The sequence below is a fragment of the Prionailurus viverrinus genome, chromosome B3, assembly GCF_022837055.1.
Source record: "Prionailurus viverrinus isolate Anna chromosome B3, UM_Priviv_1.0, whole genome shotgun sequence".
Classification (NCBI taxonomy): Eukaryota; Metazoa; Chordata; class Mammalia; order Carnivora; family Felidae; genus Prionailurus; species Prionailurus viverrinus.
The window spans coordinates 96,294,307-96,310,336 of record NC_062566.1 but is presented as its reverse complement, the minus strand read 5'-3'; the positions used below and the strand labels follow the sequence as shown (position 1 = coordinate 96,310,336).

Sequence of the window (16,030 nt, the reverse complement as noted above, 5' to 3'; positions counted from 1 at the left end):
AGTGAGTATAAATACATGCTTAAAATGCTTTTGAGAAGTTTCGATAACTATGACGGGAGGACAGCAACTAAGGAGACAGTGAAGTCCAGGGTAGACTTCGTGACCTGTCCTCCATCCAGCCTTTCAAATGTTGGGGAAGACATTAAAATGTTGAGCATATTTAAATGCTGATACAAAGTCTCAGCATTAAGGAGGGGGTCTGAAGCCCCCAGAGATGGATAATTGAGAATTTATGAATCCAGAATAGGAGGAAATAGAATGCAGGGCGCAGGTGGATTAACCTTTAATAAGAACACGATGTCTCCTCTGCCTAATGGCAGCAAAGGAGGAGAGGGCACCTTGTGCAGAAGCAGGCAGGGTTAAAGGTTTGGTAGCATAGGTCAAGAAGTGTCTACCCAGATGGCTTCAATGTTCAATGGCAAATAGGAGATGAAGTCATGGGAGAGGGAGGAGTGAGTCTAGTTTGGAAGGGGCTAAGGTTGACTATTCAAAGACATTGGAGAAGAGTGGAAAATATTTTTTTTTTTTAACACTCAGAGGAAAAAACCTCATGGCTTGAATTCAAACTGATTTTCTCAAGTGGACTATTCTCTTGTGAAGATGAGGACAGTACGTATGTCCATTGATACACTTGTTTACAGCTCAAAGATCAGAGGCACCATGCTACTAAATATGCACATGGCCCTGAGAAACACATCATTTCTTTTTTTTTTAATGTTTGTTTATTTTTGAGACAGAGTGTGAGTAGAGGAGGGTCAGAGAGAGGGGGAGACAGAAGATCTGAAGCAGGCTCTGTGCTGACAGCAGAGAGCCCGATGCAGGGCTGGAACTCATGAACCATGAGATCATGACCTGAGCCGAAGTCGGACCCTGAACCGACTGAGACACCCAGGCACCCCCACATCAATATTTCTATGCGATGTTTATACTCTTGGTTCTAATGATCTCCTAGAATTTACATTTCTTGGAGGCATGGATCTGAGGTGTATGTTTGGGATCATCTACATTTCATTCTTTCATTCATATCACAACTACGGAGCACTTTCCATGTGGTAGGCACTGTGCTAGGTGCTGGGGGCTATGAACAAGGCAGATGAGGGCAGCTTGCCACAAGGACCTCCATTCATGTGGACCTGCAACACTGATGGTGCCCAGGGAGCCAGTCATCACAATGCAATTGGAAGTTCCCTTCAAACTGCTGACATCGTAATGGCAGAGGGGAAGGCTGGGTGGGATGGAGACAAGCTAACAGATGAGATAATTTCAAGTTTTGGTAAATTTTATGGAAGAAAAAAGCAGATGAGGAAATAGAAAGTAACTTGGGAGTGGGGACAAAGGTTACTATAAAGTACGTGGCCTCTCTAAAGAGATGATGCTGGGGCTGAGAAAGATGGAGTCATGGGAAGAGCCAGAGAAAAGGCTGGAGGCATGGGGGAATGGCAAGTACTAAGACAGAAGAGTGAGGAGGCTAACTGGACACAGTGAGCAGGAAGTCAGCCAGGTAGGTTGACCCAGATCCTGTGATGTCTTTTAAGCCATTGTAAGGAGTTCAGGTTTTATCCTAAGTTTGATGGAAAACCCTTGATGTTTCTAAGAGAAGAGTTAAGGTTGTGATTTGCACATGTAAAGGATCACTGTAGCTACTGTGTAGGAAATGGACTGAAGAGGGAAAGAGCAGAGAGGCCACTTAGGAGGCTACTGAATAAATAATCCAAGTGAGAAGATAGTGGCTGGGACTAGGGTGGTGATGGTGGAGATGCAGAGAAATGGATCGACTTGGGATCTATTTCAGAGACAGACTTAGCATTAAATTAGCCACTGGAGGAGGGGTGGTAAAGCAAGGTGGGAAATCAAGGCTGATACCTTATTTTTAGGCTGAGCAAATAGATGGATAGCAGCGTTGTTTCCTGAGATGAAAAATACTGGAACAGGGGTAGATGTTGGGGGAGAGCCAATTTTCACATTGCTTGTGTTGGTTTGAAATGCCTGTCACACATTGATCTCCAAGTCCAGAGCCCCAAGGACAGGTCTGGGCTGAACATTTGGGAATCATCAGCACAGAGGCAGTTTTGTAAGTGTCAAGGTAGGAGGAGCTCAGCCAGAGAGAAAACGTATGTAGAGAAGAAAAGAGGGCCCAGACAGGGTCCTACACCTGCTGTGCTGAATTTAGACATGGGCTAGAGGAGAAGAAGCCAGCAGAGAAGACTGAAAAAAAGAAGACAGAGAGGTAGAAGGCAAACAAGGACATGGCAATTTCCAAATTCCAAGAGGAGCGCGCGTTTTGAAAGAGAGCACCATGTGTTTTGCAACACAGAGGTCATTAGTGACCGAAAGAAAGGTTGCAGGGCAGTGGTGGCAACAGACCAGTGTGGGGGTGAGTTACAAAGAGATTTAGGGTTGAAGAAGTAAACATGTTGCATGTAGGTATCTTCTCTAAGTGGTTTTGTGTTCAAGGGGACCAGAGCAGTGAATGGGTAGTGGAGGGATCCTTGTGATCAAAAGAGACCTTTTCCTTTCTTCCTTTAAATGGAGATGCTGGAGTCAGTTTATAGGGCAATGACAATGATCTGGAAGGAAAGGGAGAATTAGATGCAGCAGAAAAAACTTCTGATGTGGGAATAGGGTGGATACCTCCAAAAGCACAGTGTGAAAGAGAGGATGAGATCCAAAAATAAAGAGTTTATCTTTTAATGGGTGCAGGGATGCTTTTTCCATTTGTTTACTAAGTTCTAAAGGACAGAACAGATTTGCAGTGACACCTCCCAGGCACCAGATGGTGATGTTAAGCTGCAGCCAATTCTCTGTCACCTGAGCACCTTCTTAGGAGCAAGTAGATAAAAAGCACTTTTGTCCTTCTAAGTTAGACTGGGTTGACCCCAAGGCAATTGGAATTGTAGGTGACTTTCTGGTTTGGCTCTTTTAGTGGAAGTGCAACTCCTGGGTTGGAAAGAATTGAAGGTTTATACCTGTGAAGAGGACACTAACACCAAGCACAAAAAGAGTAGGGATCATTTCACAGAAAGGGGGTTGGGAGAGTGGTTTACCTAGCACTGAAACTTGGGAGGAACCAGCTAAACACTAAATAACACTGAAATCAGGGAGGAGACTAGGGTGTTCATTAATAGGGAAACTCTGGAGCAAGTCAGTTTCTGGTGTGTTGTAGGAATTGACGGCATGAAGACAGCTTGGCCTGTGGCCTTGCAGTGATCTGCAAGTGGTGACTACACTGTCCCGGGCCAGCGGGTCCCCAGGAGCACCTCTGTGCCTGGGCAAATTGGCATCTGTGCTGTCACCATTGGTTCTCCCTTATGCACCTTGGAATCTCTGCCCTAGTTGTACTGAAATAATCTCTTAATCATATCCTTCCTTTCTTACATCCTGGCCCCAATCTGACCTCCTGGGAGGGCATCCATTGAACAGCACAATAACCCAGCCAGCCACACCCCCTTGTTGGCTAATACTAAATATTTCTTTAAATATGTTTAGGGACGTCCGAGTGGCTCAGTCAGTTAAGCGTCTGACTTGGGTTCAGGCCATGATCTCATGGTTTGTGAGTTCAAGCCCCACATCAGGCTCGCTGCTGTCAGCACAGAGCCCACTTCAGATCTTCCGTCTTCCTCTCTCTCTGCCCCTCCCTCCCTCTCTCTCTCAAAAATAAATAAACATTTAAGAAATAATAAATAAGTTTATGCACGATTTGCTGGGTGTATCCACTTCTATAAGATGGTCAGAGCCTTCCAATAACCCAACCCAAACCTTGGAAACTGGCGTGTATTTCTTCTGTTGTGGTTAGGGCTGTTCCTATTTCCCTGAATCTTTGGAATTATCCCAAAAAATCCCAGTGGCATCTTGGTTTAAAGAAACTATTTCCCCGTTATAATTTCCATGGTCTTTATGCATGCTCCGGTCTCCCTTGTTTTGAAAAACTGTCTCTGCTCCTGGGGCACCTCCAAATTACCATACTAGTTCTTGTAGTCCTGTCTTCAGTCAGCTGTAAAATGATTTTTGCCAGTCTTTGTTTTCTTCAATTACTCTTTATTCTCCTGGACTTCTCTGTATCTTTGATACTACTGACCACCTCTTCCTTCTTGAAATGGTTCCTTATTTCCCCCTTTCCCTTCCTTTCCTTTTCCTCCCCCCCCCCCTTCCTTATTTTGGCTTGCCTGACACTGAACTAACCTGATTTTTTTCACCTCTGATCCCTTCCTCAATTGCTTTAGATGACTCCTCTTCCAGCTTCTGCCTTTAGAGAGGAAGTTACCCACGAGTCAGTCTCCTTTGGGGGTTGAACCATCTCTTCAGGCTTGCCCCTGTGCTGCTGATTTTTCTCTGTGATCTGAGCCTCTTACAAGATAGACTGGCTTATGTACCTAATTGCCCTCTAAATGTTTCCACTGGGATATATGGCTCTCACCCCAAGTTCAATATTTCATTTTTAAAACATCTCATCTTCCCCTTGCTCCCTGAAATCATCTCCTTCCTATTTCTGTTTCTCCGCTCAGTCACCCAACTGTTCTTCCTGCCTGATCACCCAAACATAAAAACTTTGAAGCACTTATGACTTTTTTTTTTTTTTCAGACCTCGGTTTTAGTCCTGGTTCTCTGGCCGTCAGGTAACACACACTAAATAAGGATACTAATAAAAATTCAGGGTTGTTGTAATGAACATATAAAGTGCATACTACTTAGAATATCAAAAATGCTCAAAAGCTTTTTGATAATATCTCTTTTGGAATTCCCTCCACCCCTCAACCCCTATTACTTACCTTACCAGCCAAAGACTTTTTCTTACATCTAAGTTATGAACAGATTCCAAGCCAACTTTCTGGATTCTAGTCCCTCGCTCTTCCAATCCAGCATGCATATTTTTACTGGATTAATCTTATTTGAACATTGTTTTCATGATATTACTACCATGCAGGGACTTAAAAAAATTTTTTTTTAATGGTTATTTATTTTTGAGAGACGGAGCCTGAGTGGGGGAGGGGCAGAGAGAGTGGGAGGCACAGAATCCAAAGCAGGCTCCAGGCTCTGAGCTGTCAGCACCGAGCCCCACGTGGAGCTCTAACCCACAACCCATGAGATCATGACCTAAGCCAAAGTTAGATGCTCAACTGAGTGAGCCACCCAGGTGCCCCCACCATGCACTGACTTTTTAATGGCTTGCTGTTTTCTGTCTCAGAGTCTAAACTTCTGTCCTACCTCATCTGGCCTCACTCTATGCCCACTCTTCCCCAAAGCATCTCCTTAGCATTTCTTCCTTTTTTCTCTGTGACTGGTGAGCATATCATGCTCATGTCTGCCTCGTGATTTCATGATTTCACACACTACTCCTCTCAGTAGGCCTGACTCCATCTACTCCTCCAGATCCAGTTAGATTTCTTTTCTTCATAAAATGTTCCATGACGTCAGTGATGACCTTCTTTTGGAGGTTATCATAGTCCTCGTAGTGGATTTGTACTTCACAATTTAGATGTTAGAGTGATAGTTTTTCTCCCTTCTGATTTTTTTCATGAATCATTTCTTTAAATACTTGTATATAAATATTGATAATAGCCAAAAGATGGAAACATCCCAATGTCTTTTAAATGACAAAGGAAAGATATTTAGGTTGTTTCCATCTTTTGGCTATTTTTATTTGTATACAAATATTTGTGTGGACATTTGTTTTCAACTCTCTTGGTGTATACCTAAGAGTACAATTGCTGGGGTATATGATACTCTGTATTTAATGTTCTGAGGAACTGCCACACTGTTTTTCCAAACAGCTAGCTATTTTGAATTCCCACCAGTAGAGGGCTGCAATTTCTCCACATCCTAGCCAACACTTGTTATTGTCTCTTTTTTATTATATCATTCTAGTGGGTATGAGGTGTTGTCTCATTGTGGTTTTGATTTGGACTCCCTTGGTGCCTAATGTTGAGCATCAATTTATGTGCTCATTGACCCATTTGTATATCCTCTTTGGAGAACTGTCTATTCAGATTTGCTCATTTTAATCAAGTTATTTGTCTTGTTGTTGATTTATAACAGCTCTTTATATATTCTAGATATAAGTTCCTTAAAAGATCTATGATTTACAAAATCTTTTTCCCATTTTGTGGGTACTTTTCTCACATTTTTGATGCTATCTTTTGAAACTTAGGTATTTTTTTATTTTGATAAGATCCAGTTTAGTTTTTTCTTTTGTTGCATTTGCTTTGATGTCTTATCTAAGAAGCCATTGCCTAATCCAAGGTTACAACAGTTTATTCCTATGTCTTCTTCTAAGAATTTTATAGTTTAGATCTTAACTTTAGGTCTATGATCAATTTTGAGTTAATTTTTGTATACAGTGTAAGGTAGGGACCTAATTTATTCTTTTTGCATGTGGATATCTTTTATGATGTTTTAAATACAAGCCTCCTACATTAGATAGGTGTTCCTTTAAGACGTTGTGACAGGTGTTATATGTCTACATGTCTGTCTCAGTGCCATTCACTGTACTAAGTACACAGTTAGCTACTTTGTGTGAGCCTATGTATGAACTCTTCATATTTTTGTCAAGGACAGAATATTTCCCAAGATGTTATGATGTTCAAAAAAAATTTTCTAGTATCACCCAGCATGGTTTCCTACAAAAAAATTGTCTGTACTCCAGAGCAGTAAATACAAGTAAGCACATTTGTCTCCCCTTGAAGTAGAGATTTCATTGCCTATCTCAGAGTCCTCCTTTAGGTCTGTGTGGAAACATCCTCACCCCTAGAAAATCTTCCTCGATTCCAGATTTGCCAGTCCTTTTCTTGCTGTTTGCCATGACCGCCACTTCTACATATTGAAAAAAAAAATGGCCTTTGCAACCTTCCTTCCCATTCTTAGCTCACACTCCATGCCCCTTGATTTCTACTTTCTTAGTAGCTTTACCAGTATGTTCCATTTTTGGCAATCCCTGGGACAAAGAATTCTGCTCACCTGGTATTTGACAAGAATAATTCATTACATTTCATCTTGCTGGCCTCATATGGCATTTTAAAGTGCATTTTTAGCCACCCTTACACATTCATACTCACACAAACCTTCTCTTAGTTTTTCCTATCGCCCAACCTCTCATTCTTTCAAGCCCAGTAGATATATTTTGTGTTAACCTTTTAGAAATATAAAGCACAGTTTAAGTAGGTTCAGAGAAAAAGCTGAAGTCAGCCTGTGGATTACCAAGTCTGAGGGCTGCATTTGACGGCAGATCTGTGAGGTATCATTTGGTCTAAATCTAAGACCAGTGCTTGGTACCTTATTTGGATATTGCTGCTTTCAGTGCTTGGGCTGTTCTTCCAAACACTGGAGTTCTCGGCTACTTTTCAGCATGATGTAAGTACCACAAGTATTGCATTGTCTTAGGGCTTCTAGTGGGGGATTTCAGATAAGATTCCACACATGAATACAGTGGAAAACATTAGGTAGAAGTAAACATTTAAGAAATGCACTTGAAAGTTTCGCTTGATACACTGGAAAAAAAATTCCCAGTTTCAGCAATTGGAGTCTGACTCTTTCATCTTCAAAACATGCACCAGCTTGAAATACTCAAAAAGAAGGCCGGAAGAGACCAGCTGCACCCATCCTAATCTAATTATTCCTCCAATGGTACTTAACACGGGGTCACTGCCTTCCTGTGCTCTATACTGCTCAAATATAAACTACTGGTTTTCTGCAGAAAACGTCTAAAAGAAAAGTCTCTTGTCACGCTATAATTAAGTAATTTCACATGTTAAGAAATGGAGTTGTTATTTACAGCATTAACCATCCTCCTCTGTCACTAAATGTAGGGAACGTTCACAGAAGTGTGCAGTAGTCAGAGCAATAGACACTGTGGTGGGAGGTTGTTCAGAAAGTAACTCACTGGAGAGAGAGAAAAGAACGAGAATGTGGAAAGTGAGTGTTAAAAGGGTTTCTGAGACATGACAGCTTCGACCAATCTGTCTGAAGGAAAGGGAATATTCAGAAAGGACATGGATATTTTTGGTTCTGTAAAGGCGTATTTGAGAAGCAGTAGTTACTTGGAACTTACTGGAACACTTACAAAAGTCCTTAAGGTACAATTCTTAGTCTCATTCCTGGCTCCATTATAAATCTCTATCCTTCCATTTTCCACCTGCTCCCTCCCTCTCCCTCATTTTGTGCCATTCATAATGCATGCTATCTCATAGTTCTTGCATCCTTATACCTTTCCCCAAATATTTTTAAGATAAGATGTGGAAATAAACAAACACCTAAAATGTCAAAGCCAGGATTTCTCTGATAATGAGGTTTCTCCACCGCCTACACTTTCTTTGACGTTTGTATTGATTTGATGCCAGCATGTTTTCCATTTCCTTCGTTTTCAAGCTAAATTTGTGGGCAATGCAAAGAATTTGAAGTCCCTGCTCACAAAGAACTCATGTTTCATTTGGGGACATTAAAAAACACAAAAGGAAACCCCTGAAAATCCTGCTGTGAGTCAAGTACCTATTCCATCATTGTGAATGTAATGGCATGCACAGAGAAATTGAGATGCTGGATGAAATTTAAGGTAGTGATAGAAAAGTTCTGAATGCAAAGCTTTGGGGTCTTAGAAAATGACGAAGAAAAAAAATCTCCCATGATCTCAACACCCAGACGGCTTCTTAACATCCTGGTGTATTTCCTTCCAGTCTTTTTTCTCTGAATATTTGAGAATAGATAAGCTTGTGATGTTACAGCCACATGTACAGGTTTTTTTTTTTTTCACCCTAACAAGTAATTCCCTATTTTAGTAACATTTTCCTGTATATTTTTAACACCATAATTCACCCAAATATTCCCTCCTCTCTGGACATTCGTATTGCTTTCCAAGAGAATTGTCTGGAACCTCCCTCCATGAGTAGAAATAATTGGGAGAGTGGAGAGACTACCGACTTGAGGCATCAATTTCTCCATGATGACTAGCTGAAAATACTGTAGTGGTTTTCCCTATTTTTTATGCCAAACCTCTGGCATCTGAATTCCGTTGCTTTCCTTTCTCGCTTTCACGGGTCCCACCCTTTTCTTGAAGCCTCTAACCTCGTTTCCCAAGTGCGTTGATGAACAAAAGGGTTATTTGCCTAGTAGGTTCCTCTTCAAAGTAATTGAAAACTGGGGTCTTTTATGGGCCCTGAGATACCTTAGCTGTGTCTTCCTGACCTGAATTTTTCAAGGCACGCGTTTGCCAACAAGGCAGGTTCCTGGATGGATGTTTCTGAATTGAATGCAACAGTAAATTGGGGAACTGGAAGTAGAGTAGGACGCAGGAGGGGACCTTTTTCTATCACTAGTCAGTCTCAACAGGTAAAGTTCTCTAGTTCTTCCCTGAACCTGCTGGCACCGTTCCTGAGCCATTAAAATTCTTTCAAGGTGTGGCCGAGGGTGGGGTAGAAGATGTTTAGCCATCTAAAGACTTAGACTGTTACTTCTAAGCTGCGTATAAAGATACAGAAATACAAAAAGCTGGAGCAGCTGGGGAAAGTTTCTGAAAGTACTGCATCCCCCGCGCCCCAGTGACCATCGTAAGGGTATTTGACTCGCTTCTGGCTGGAGTTTGCGAACGGGTTAACAGCGCAAACTCTTGGGAGTCCAGTAGGAGTTGCTGATTGTGCCGGACATTGCTTGCAAAGCAGTTTCTGTGGTTCGCCTCCCTCCGGGTTTTCTCATTCTTTTGTGGGATGTTCATGCAGCTAGCTTGGCCATTTACTTCCTAAAGTTTTCACTTCCCAAACCCCTCTCTCCAGCTCCCGGAGGGTGGCACCTCTTCCCGCCCCGAGACTTCGGGACCCGCTCCAGGCGTGGGGAGGGGGCGGGGGACTTTGTTCCCTCCACACGACCTTGCCCTGGGAATTTCCTGTGGCCGTTTCTCACGGACAAGCCCACTTCTCCCGCTGGACGCACAGACACCCACCGCCACGGGCCGCGGCCAAGCCCGAGGCCCAAGCGCGGAACGCAGCGCCCGGCCGCCCACCGCGCCCCCGCGGGAGGCCGCCCGCGCTCCCCTCGCTCCCCCTCCTCAGGTCCCGCCGCCGAGAGCCCGGATGTTGGATTCAATCCCTACTCCCGGTCCTTCATTTCCATAAAAGGGCAGCGGCTCGGCGGGGCTGAGATTGCTGCGCCGCGGGCGCCCCCCGCCTCCCCCGCTCGGCTGCCCCCACCACCGCGCGCGCCGCCCCGCCCTCCCCCCCGCCCCAGCCCGGGAGTCCGCGCGGCCCCCAGCCCGCGGCGCGGCCGCGGGGGACAGTGGGGGAGGGGGCGAGGCGGTCCGGCCCGCTCGCGACTGCTCGTCCGGGCGGAGGAGGAGGGAGCAGGCGCGCCCAGCCCGAGCCGTCCGACTGAGGGGGCGGGGAGAGAGGGGTGGAGCGCCGGGAGGGAGGCTAGGGGCCGCGACGACAGGACTCCATTAGTCGCTCCAGCCGGGAGGCAGCGCTTGGCCGGCTGAGGAGGGGGTCCGGGCGCCGCCGCCCCTCGAGCCGCCGCCCCCCGCGCCTGTTGCCGCGCGAGCCCCGGGCCGGGAGCGCGAGGAGCGCGCGGTGAGAGGGGCCGGGACCCCGGCGGGGACCCGAGGGGGAGAGCGGGCGGGGAGGAGGGACGTGGGGCCCGCGGGCGGCGTCGCCCCGCGCCGCGGCGCGGCCGGCAGTACGGCAGGTGAAGCCCGCCGCGGTCCGCTAGGCGAGGGCCGCTAGGCTGGGGCCGCGCGGGGCGGGCGGGCGGCGCCGAGTCCGGCCGAGGGCCGCCGCCGGGGCGGGAGCGCGGGCGGCCGCCGGTAAGGGCGCGGGGCGCACAATCCCGCCCGCGCTCCCTCCCCGCCGCCGCGCTCCCGAGCTCGTGCGGAAACCCTCGGGGCCTCCGCCTCCTCCCGCTCCGCGGCGGACCCTGCGAATTCGGTGGGACTTGCCTTCCTTTGGGGGAGTGACGCTTACGAGAGCCATTTCCTCCGTGCTCGCAGGAAGGAGCCATGGCTCTGGACGGGATAAGGATGCCAGATGGCTGCTACGCCGATGGGACGTGGGAACTGAGCGTCCATGTGACGGACCTGAACCGCGATGTCACCCTAAGAGTGACCGGGGAAGTGCACATTGGAGGGGTGATGCTCAAGTTGGTGGAAAAACTCGGTGAGTAGCATCCCAGCCGCGGCAAGATAACGACCTCCAGACTGAGGCTGCGGGGAGGGGGAGGCGGCTGGGGGAGGGGTGGATTTTGGAAATCCTGCTTGGAATCCCGCAAACACTTTGCAAAACTCAAAGGTCTTTCAGTGTTGAAGGAAACAGACTTTTTCACCTTTGTATCTTGTTTTACGTCGTTACTGTTTGAAAATTTCATAATGTAGTGATTCCAGCCTTCCAATTAATAAACTTAATTGCGTAAACAGTTTAAAATTGCGAAAACACTCTATTTCTTTGCATTCAGCGACTTCGCGTTGAAAGAAATGAGAAAAGAGCGCAAGTTTATGTTGAAAGGGGGACGTTAACAGGGCTTGTGGTTATCAATAACTTGCCTTCAGTGTACCTGAATGTTGGCGACATCTGGTATTGAGGATGATGCAGAAATTCTTTGAAGTATAAACTGTACTGGAAAATGTGTAACTTCTGGTGCCAGTATGAAGGTTCTTATAGCTGTGCTACTACGTGATGGAGTGTATTAAAATGTTCCAGTCATCCACTCTTATGAGGGGTGGGGCAGTGTTTGACTATCTGTAGTCCTGCTTTAAATCAGCTATTTCGAGTGTTCAGTTGTATATTAACAAGCTCATAAAAGAATTTTGTGCTTAAAAAACAGGCATAATTAAACTAATTCGGGACTCAGTATTTGCTTGGGTACAAATGTATATACCACATTGATTTAAAACTGACAAGGTTGAAATACTAGGGTATCCAATAATATGGACTGTAAGAAAATTCTGTGCATATTTTGCTTGTGATGGAATTTTCAGTTTTAAAAATCAACTGAAATGTTTGTATAGATGATTTTATCACAAGAGAAATGCTCAGAGGTCCGACTTCCTGAGTTTAACATGCCTTTTGTATGTCTTGCAGTTCTGATAAGGTGAGGTGTGGCACTGCCTTTGGGGGGGGGGGGAGGGGGTCTTTATTTAAACAGTATTTATTCTTCAAGGCACTCTGGAAAATTAGAGAAGTGGTTATTTTCAGGAAACATATTTCTTAACTCAGGGATTGTTGTATACCTACCCTGTAAATTTAGGGAAATAGTGCCCCAATGGAATTTGCAAAATAAGGCCAAAATTCATTTAAGTGGACGTTCTTTGTATCTCTGCAGGAAGTTTAATTACTGAAGGACCTAAAAGAAGCTCCTTACCAGGTAGACTCTTCCTTAGGACCGTGCATTGTTGGGCTGAGACAGAGCCCAGGAAAGCGAGCCCCCCCTGGGTAGTCCTTTGAAAGTGAGATTTTTGCCCTAGTGTTAATCCAATTAACTGTTGGTTAACATTTTCCTATCTGATTGACTGCATCAATCACTGTTTGTAAAATACTTGTGAATCTTTTTTGTCCAGCACTAGTGTGGGATAATTTAAGGAAGAAAATAACAAATATAATTATTAGTGTTTCCTTTGTTTCAAAGGAAACAAGCATTTGTGTCAGATTGCTTATATATGATCAGTGGACCTTATTAATACACTGGTTTCAATAAGAGATGTTTCTTAATATGAAAAAGGAGCTGTTGAAGGTGACTGAGACAGCTTACAGTTCTTGAAAGCCAGTCTTTTTCTGATGAATAAATAATGACTTCTATATTTATATTGCATTGATTAGAACTATTTATTGCAGAATCACAGACATAAATAGAGATATAGAGAATAAACTATTTGCAGACAGAACTGATGTTAATATTGACTATAATCTGAATCTTTTCATGTTGATACTTTTTAATTTTTTACGCAGTGAAAGAAGCCCAGCAAAGTAGGAAATGCTGTGTACGTGGAAACCTTTCTGTTTTCTTGAACTGAACCAGTAGTGATCTGTTACATTTTGACTTCCAAATAGAAAGTGCTTTTCATCATTATTCTGACTTATCTGTTTGGTAAAAGTAGAGCTAAATGATTTTTTGCTCCTGGTTTTAGGATTAGATTCTTTGAATGGTAAACTATTTTGTTACCTTCTGGTACTGAGAAGAGGAGAAATTCAGTAGGGCAGGATCTAAAATTTACAAACCAGGTTAGTCAAATTAAAAAGGAACTTTCTTCAGAGTTGCTTAAAACTGCTGTGGCTTGCCTTTTGAGAAACATTGTGTCCCTGAAGGTTTTAAAGGGTGGACTGGGTGGACTTGTCAGCAACTACAGTAGATGAAAGCAGCTTGCAGAATCTAGATGATAAGAGGTGGATATGGCACAGGGTCATGAGTCTTGGGATTGCTGAGCAGAGATGGACATTTACCAGAATCTGACTTCTATGGCTTTGGAAGTTATGGTACCATAGAACAGAAGTATTGCAGCTTTCACCAACATCTTCAGATCCCAGATGCCTGTCTGGTGTTCTTCTTACTCTCATCAGAATCTGTATGAATACCAGAAGCATTAAGTTTTAAGGATTTCTTCCTGTGTAACCAGTGATAACAATTATTTCTATGGATTGATAGATTGTATGATGACTCCTTCCTTCAAAATTGTATTAAAATTCTGTATATGGGGCTCCTGTCTGGTTCAGTCTGAAGAGCGTGTGACTCTTGATCTTGGGGTCGTGGGTTCAAGCCCCATGCTGGGTGTAGAGATTATTTAAATAAATAAATAGTTTTAAAAAATAAAAATGTGTATGTATGTGCACATATGGAGTATTTTGAGAAGAGGCTTTTAATTTTTTTTATATTTTTTTAATGCTTATTTTTGGAAGAGAGAGAGAGAGACAAAGCACGAGCAGGTGAGGGGCAGACAGAGAGGGAGACAGAATTTGAAGCAGGCTCCAGGCTCTGAGCTGTCAGCACAGAGCCCGATGCGGGGCTTAAACTCACGGACCGCAAGATCATGACCTGAGCCGAAGTCAGATGCTTAACGAACTGAGCCACTCAGGCACCCCTAGAAGAGGCTTTTTAACTTTCATTAGATTCTCAAAGAGGTCTGTGATCAGAAACAGATCATGACACAACTCCTGGGTTTGGCCCTTGAAGGTCAGCCTTATTGTGAAGGTATAGTGTTCAGCCCAAACTTAGGCACTTCAATTAAGCAAGCTAAAAAAACTAAATAATGCTTCCTTAGTAGTATCGGCAACATTATTTTATTTACTTACTTATTTAAGTTTATTTATTTTGAGAGAGACTGGGGGAGAGGCAGAGAGAATCCCAAACAGGCCCCACATTGTCACTGTAGAGCCTGACATGGGGCTTGAATACATGAACCCCGAGATCATGACCTGAACTAAAACTAAGAGTCACTGCTTAACCGACGGAGCCACCCAGATGCCCCGACGTGGTTGGAATTTTATAAAGAACTTTCACACTTAAGTTAAGGTCATTAAACTATGATTTTTTGATGTCTGACTTTGATTCAAAGATCTGTAAAGCTTCTTTAAATCTTAGTGTAAAACTCATGTTATTCTGCACTGACCTTTTAAAAGAAAATAAAGACTGTATGCTATGAAGAAGCGGGCTTTAGAGAATTATATCCTGATGTCACAGAAAACTTTTTCTATCTATGACTTAGTTTAGGCTGATTTAGAGAAATAATCTCCACAGTGGTGCCCTCAATGTTCATACCTCATTCTGAAAATGAAAAATTGTTATTTTTACCTTATTATTTTTTAAAAATCCAGGTTGAAAGCTTCAAATAGAATTTTAAAAATTTATTGTACTTTTTGTTAAAAATAATTTTCAAACCTGTAGAGTGTTTTTTATTTTAAAGTCAAGAGTTAATAAGGGGTCCCTGACTGGCTCAGTCAGAAGAGCATGTGATTGTTGATCTCAAGGTTGTGAATTTGAGCCCCATGTTGGGTGTAGACATTACTTAAATAAATACAACTTACAAAAACAAAAAAGTAGAGTTAATATAAAGAACATCAGGGATAAGAATTATAAAAATAAGACATCAGAATAAAATGATAAGCTAATTGTATTCAAAACTAAGTTTTGTAAGGAAGAGGCCCAATTTTATGGGATTCCCTTATGTTCCTCTGCAGATCAAGAAATACTAAAACTGTTCTACTCAGTAGTACTCAGAACTTAGTATTGAGGATTCTAAATGCCAAAGAGCTGCTTTGTTTCGCTGTGTTTCAGCATCACTTTATAAATGTCTTTTCTGAACTTTTTTTTTTTCTTTTCTGAATTTCTGTCTACAAGTTTGTGAGTTCACGGGGCTCGAACTCACGAACTGAAAGAGCATGACCTGAGCTGAGGTCAAGATCAAGAGTCCGATGCCTAACCGACTGAGCCACCCAGACACCCCTAGATTGTGATTTCTGAGTTTCTTTTTGCTGTGAGTCTATGAGTAGGAAGAATGTAGAAGTGTGGTTAGATCAGGTTAAAATATAGAGAAAGAAAGTACAAATTGGTGGACTCAGGAATAACTAAAAAGAAATATATGGAGTTGACCTAGAAAGTTTAAGGAATGTTTCTGAATGTAGCCTTTAGAAAGAAGTCCTCCTTGCATTGAAGTGTGTTATGTTCTTGGTGTAAATAATAGTGTACATTTATGTTGGAGTTGCATGTTCAGATAGAGTTAAGTTGTGAAGTTAGTACATGTGACAAAAAAATAGATTTTAGTTAAAATAACCTTTGAAAATCTCTTAAAGTGGTTGTGAATTATGTTATACATTTATTGTCTCCTAGAAGTACAAAGTAGCTAGTGTTTCCTTCAGAAACTTTAAAAATAAATTTCTTTAGCTGAGCACCAGGTGAAGAGTTGCCTTACATTGTGGGATCTGTTGCACAAGAATGCTTTAAATACTAGGAGTGAAGCTTGGCAAGATGCACAGGGAGAAAGGCATGTGTTAACTGGACAGCTCCATTCTCATACTTGTGCTTAGTGCTCCTTGGGGAAGGCATGTTTGTTAGTGAAATGGTGTCTATGCTATTG

At 43.4% G+C, this 16,030-nt stretch overlaps 1 protein-coding gene across 2 annotated transcripts in view; it reads left to right on the top strand.

Annotated features, from left to right (window-relative positions):
• The first annotated feature begins 1,251 nt into the window (after positions 1-1,251).
• FERMT2 (FERM domain containing kindlin 2) overlaps positions 1,252-16,030 on the top strand; it is a 93,196-nt gene continuing 78,417 nt past the window's right edge. The window contains exons 1-2 of one of the 2 annotated variants that reach the window (XM_047861129.1): positions 1,252-1,501; positions 10,961-11,126. In XM_047861129.1, coding sequence (XP_047717085.1) covers positions 10,970-11,126 — 157 coding nt within the window. In that variant the 5' untranslated portion in view covers positions 1,252-1,501; positions 10,961-10,969. Of the gene's footprint in view, positions 1,502-10,219; positions 10,545-10,960; positions 11,127-16,030 lie in introns of those variants that run through there. The other variant, XM_047861128.1, reaches the window with a different exon arrangement.